The sequence below is a fragment of the Habropoda laboriosa genome, unplaced genomic scaffold (genome assembly GCF_001263275.1).
Source record: "Habropoda laboriosa isolate 0110345459 unplaced genomic scaffold, ASM126327v1 scaffold295, whole genome shotgun sequence".
Lineage (NCBI taxonomy): Eukaryota > Metazoa > Arthropoda > Insecta > Hymenoptera > Apidae > Habropoda > Habropoda laboriosa.
The window spans coordinates 746,122-750,927 of NW_017100429.1; the positions used below are offsets into that span (position 1 = coordinate 746,122).

At 43.1% G+C, this 4,806-nt stretch overlaps 1 protein-coding gene across 4 annotated transcripts in view; it reads left to right on the forward strand.

The window, feature by feature from the left end:
• LOC108575729 (basement membrane-specific heparan sulfate proteoglycan core protein) overlaps positions 1–4,806 on the forward strand; it is a 123,371-nt gene that overhangs the window by 103,194 nt on the left and 15,371 nt on the right. For 3 of the 4 annotated variants that reach the window (XM_017938609.1, XM_017938610.1, XM_017938611.1), the window contains exons 14-20: positions 782–889; positions 1,235–1,372; positions 3,512–3,622; positions 3,699–3,842; positions 3,918–3,983; positions 4,112–4,126; positions 4,553–4,780. In XM_017938609.1, coding sequence (XP_017794098.1) covers positions 782–889; positions 1,235–1,372; positions 3,512–3,622; positions 3,699–3,842; positions 3,918–3,983; positions 4,112–4,126; positions 4,553–4,780 — 810 coding nt within the window. The remainder of the gene's footprint in view (positions 1–781; positions 890–1,234; positions 1,373–3,511; positions 3,623–3,698; positions 3,843–3,917; positions 3,984–4,111; positions 4,127–4,552; positions 4,781–4,806) is intronic. The other variant, XM_017938608.1, reaches the window with a different exon arrangement.

A 4,806-nucleotide genomic window follows, 5' to 3' on the forward strand; every position in this document is an offset into this window, starting at 1 on the left:
TTATCGAATCGATTCTCCTGCATGATTAACTGCTAAACTGACACCGTTGATAAGAGGGCTAATAAATTATCATTGGTTACCACCATATAAAAGACACGAATTGACGTGAATTTCTCCGAAGGGAAGAATATACGTATAGAAACAAGAGGTAAACATAGTTTGGCTGAAGATTATTGAAATTGATTTTTCGAGAGATTACATCGGAACGTTTCACTTGGAGTAAGTAATAACGATCTCTGGTTCCACGGGTGTTCCAATGTTTCTTAGAACGTAATCGTTTTCACACCAAATACCGAGAGTACGCGTCTCCAGGACGCCATGGAGGGTCTCTTAACCATGGGATCAGTGTACACGTGCGCTCAACCGCCTCTCCTTAAAACGTCGCATGACAGCCGGCAGTGTGCACGCTGTTTGTCTGACGGGTTTATCCTTGCTGGTATCTCGACTGGGACAGTCTATCGATCGCTTAATTATCGTGGGCCACTTATTCGACCTCTCTCTGTCGTTTAATTCCGCTGTTCAAGCGTGCAAGGATCGATTGGAAAACGTTTTGCGTACATTTCGCGCCACGTTCCAACTGTCCAGTCGAGTAAACTCTCACTTCTATAGTTTCCTTGTGAATGCGTATGGGTGTTTATGGGGCTCTATCTGGGGGTAATTGGTTGAAGGGAAGCGGGCACACTGTCTTATCTATTTTCTCTTCTGGCCTCTTTTTCCAGTCTCTTTTGGATATCCCTCGATTAATGTCATTTCCCTCGTTAATTGTCACCTGTCTTTTCAGAATGTCCCGACGGTGAACGGTCCTGCGACAACGGAGTCTGCATCAGCTGGAAGTTCATATGCGACGGCCATGTCGACTGTCTCGATGGCAGCGACGAACACGGCTGCAGTAAGGATAGAGACCGTTTCGAAGCTGTTTAAAGGGGCTTTCTTAACGTTTAGACACCTGTCCTCATCCTGGATCCCATTTCAATTCACCAATTTCAGACCTAGTTCAGGTCTGACCTATCCTGAATCCCATAACGGTTCCAATGTATGAACAATCTGGACTAAACTTGGACACTCAAGCTGATGAATCCTCACTTTGAATCCCATCAGATATTACGACACCCTGTAACGTACAAGTCCCATGTACTGGCTAATCTTGAAGCTCTACTAAACTACCTATAAGTGTTCCAAGTAGCATATCAAAGAGAACAGTCTGTAAAAACAGTGAAAATATTTCAAATTCCAGCCGATGTCGGCACTCCACCACCAGAATGCAGCTACGACGAGTTCAGTTGCCTGAACAGAGACTGCATCCCGCGTTCAGCTGTGTGCGATGGTCGCGTAGACTGCCCGGACGAAGAAGACGAGGCAAACTGTCCTAGAGGTACGTCCAGAAGCTCGCTCTAGAACTGTCCAATTGAAGAAACGAGGCAGGAACACGTGTGCACCGGCAAAAAAAAGAAGCAAAACAAAATACGTGTACTAGACATCACGTAGAGAGTCGTAGTCTGGCCCGAAGTGGGTAGAAAATGCTGCAGGGACCAGCTATGACCTGTACTGACCATTTCGAACATCCTCGAGAAGCTTCGATTGTGTACCCTTTGACAGACGTATCACAGAATGTTTCTGGGACAATTTGAAAACCCTCTGTTAGAAATCTATCTAGATAGTTGTCCACGAGGATGTTCAAGTTATTCCTCAACCTCTGAAATACACGTCTTTCGATGTTTCACATCGAGCTTTCGCCAGGATGTCGACGTCTGACCACGTCGTGGCCGTTTCCACTGTCTGTACATAAACTCTACTAAATCTTGCACACCTGATCCAGTAGATCACGCAACGCACCGGGTTGCACACGCAATGTTTGGCACTGGCCACGTGTCCCCACCGCCTGCTAGAGGCAACCAATCGTGCCGCACCGAGTCTGTACGTGCACCAATTCCGTCACAAATGCCTCGACCTGTAACTCCAGACTACTAATAGATCATCGAACACACTCTGGAAAAAGCCGGCGATTAATTTTCATAGTGTTCAGGCACAGGTCTAATAAAGACGTAGTATCTATCGTTAGTCTGGGGTACACAGTATCAAAATATTGCATATAGCCAATCAGAGACAGTGACTATGCGAGACCTGGAAACGTGATAGTAAGTAGTTACAGGGCTAAAAGTGTATTCCAAAGTGAGCAAACGTCAAGCACGAGAGGGAGAGAGAGAGAGAGAGAGGGGGAGAGATTTTGAAAAAAGAAACAATAAAACAAAAGGAACGATCCAACGATGCAAGGTGGCTCAGTTTCGGTTACTTCTAGGTATAAACGAGTCGGACAGAACCACCCTGGTGGGGCTAGTCCACAAGAGCCAGGCTAGCAAGGATTATCAAGAGCCTGCTGCTAATCTGAGCACACCAAGGAGTTGTGCTCCGGATGATTTTGTTTGTGCTGATGGCACTTGCATCCCAGAAACACACCACTGCGACCATTTCTACGATTGCCGCGACTTTACCGACGAACAGTATTGCTTCGGTTAGATCACTGCTAGACCTTGATGATCTGCTGGCGTCCCTACCCTCCAAATTATTCTATCTCGTTAATTTCCTTCTCTTTTCTTCTATTCTCGTCGTGTTAGTATATTCGATACGTTGCCTGTGTTGCTAAAAAAAAAAAAAAAAAAAAGGAAAGGAAGAAGAAAGTCATTTAACACGTTGACTGCCACGTAACATTTATATATTTTGCTCAGGGGGCCATAAAAGAATTTTCATTATTCTAAGCATAGTATTATATTATGCTTATTATGCTTTATTATTATTATTATTTGCTTTTCAATTCAAAATAACGTCTAGTTAGTTATGGCGGTCGAAATTTTTAGTTGACGATATTCATTCTATTTGAATTATTCTAAACATTTGAGGCCCTCCGGTCACGGATGACTACCGCGGGCCCCATCGGGGAAACAATCCCCAGTCACAGGTGACCAACGTGGTAGTCGACGTGTTAATTTGTACCTTCAATTGGCTAGGTGATCGTTGATTGGGGTATCGATAGGAGAATGATGTTTAGAGTTCGTTTGATACATGGACGCCACAGATTCTCTAGGCTCTGCACTTTTCTTCTTTCAGTCTGTATTAGGCCAGTTCACGTAGGCTGTTCGAGTAGAGACTTGAGAATAAAGCTCAGTCACATATTCGAAGCATCCCTGTGTAAATCATAGTGCATCCATTTTTTTTGCCTGGTGTTGGTAGACAATTAGTATTAGATCTTGTCATGGCATGAATCAGTAGGTTTCTCATCTAGTAGCAAGCAAAGGACACTTTTGTTCGAGTTATTTGTGCTAGACTAGTTCCATAATGTTTTATCTGCGAGCACGCGCAGAAAGCTAAGTGATGGAACCTTTTTTCTGCGTGTGCTGACGATCATTGTACAACTGTTGATGATGTTATCACCTCTAGGTACTGTGATGAACCCTAGATCATTTAGTTCAACATGATTATTCTTTATGAATGTTATAACGCATAGTGTTTTCCATAGGATGCGGTCAAGATCAGTTCCAATGTGCCAACGGACACTGCATCAGAGCTGATCAGAAGTGCAACAAGTACATAGATTGTACTGATGGCTCTGACGAGCCAGAAGGGTGTGGTAGGTTCTTTAAATATTTAATTAACGTCCTTCAGTCGAATTTTGTGTTAATACTTTTATATATGAATCCTACCAGAGGATATAACGACGACGAAACCAGCGCCTGGCCGTTGTCTACCTGGCTATTTCATGTGTGCCATTGACAAAAACTGTGTACCACAGTCATCCAGATGCAATGGAATTCCTGAATGCAGGGACAGATCTGACGAAGAGAATTGCTGTATGTGATCGAGCTAAACGTTTATAACCTGTTCATGCTTTTTGCTACATGCTGTTCATTTTTTTCTTTGTACAGATAAACCGACAGACGCGGCACACCTCAATCTGAAGACCTATCCAAGCGAACAAGTAATCAAAGAGAGTAGGTATCGCAGCTCTAGTGACTATTAATGAAAGAACAATTCACCATACGACTATATAAATAAAGTAGACACTCTAGACAAAGATCGATTAATACGAATTTTGACTATTTTTGCTTACCTTGGCCAGATCCGGCGAAGCAAGGTAAGGCTTTCTACGAGGAGCAAACGCAAGTAATGATGTCTGAATTCTATAAACAGTGTGATTAATGAATGAACAATCGAGAGAATCGTTCTATTTCATCCAGCTTTATGCTGATTAATTTGTAATTCACATACAGAGGATGAATTGTGCATGCAGAGACGGTGTACGTACATCCAACTGAAAAGAATAACAGTTGTTGACCGCTTAATTTTTCTTTTTTTTCTTTTTTGAATCAGCGTTTTCTTTTTTCAAGTTCATTACATTTTTCGTACATATTACTCTCTTCACGCTCACACCTGAAACAATAAACATACTCGCTGTAACACGAGATGCTACTTACAGATACATTACAATTAATTCACGTAATACACGTAACGTAAGATGGTAGATTTCCATGGAGTGTACAATCTTATTTTGGGAAATTAGGTAGAGAAGTGGTATTCCAATGTCGTGACGAGGGTCCACTTCGAGCAAGGGTACGCTGGCTACGTGGTAACAACCTTCCTTTACCTCCTCAAAGCCAAGACAAAAATGGACGCCTTGAGATCCCGAATATTCAGTTGGCACACAGTGGACAGTACATCTGCGAGGCTGTTGGCTATCCTCCGTCTACACCGGGTCAACAAGTGAGCGTCTATCTCACTGTGGAGAAGTGTACGTACCTTGAGAACAAATCAAGA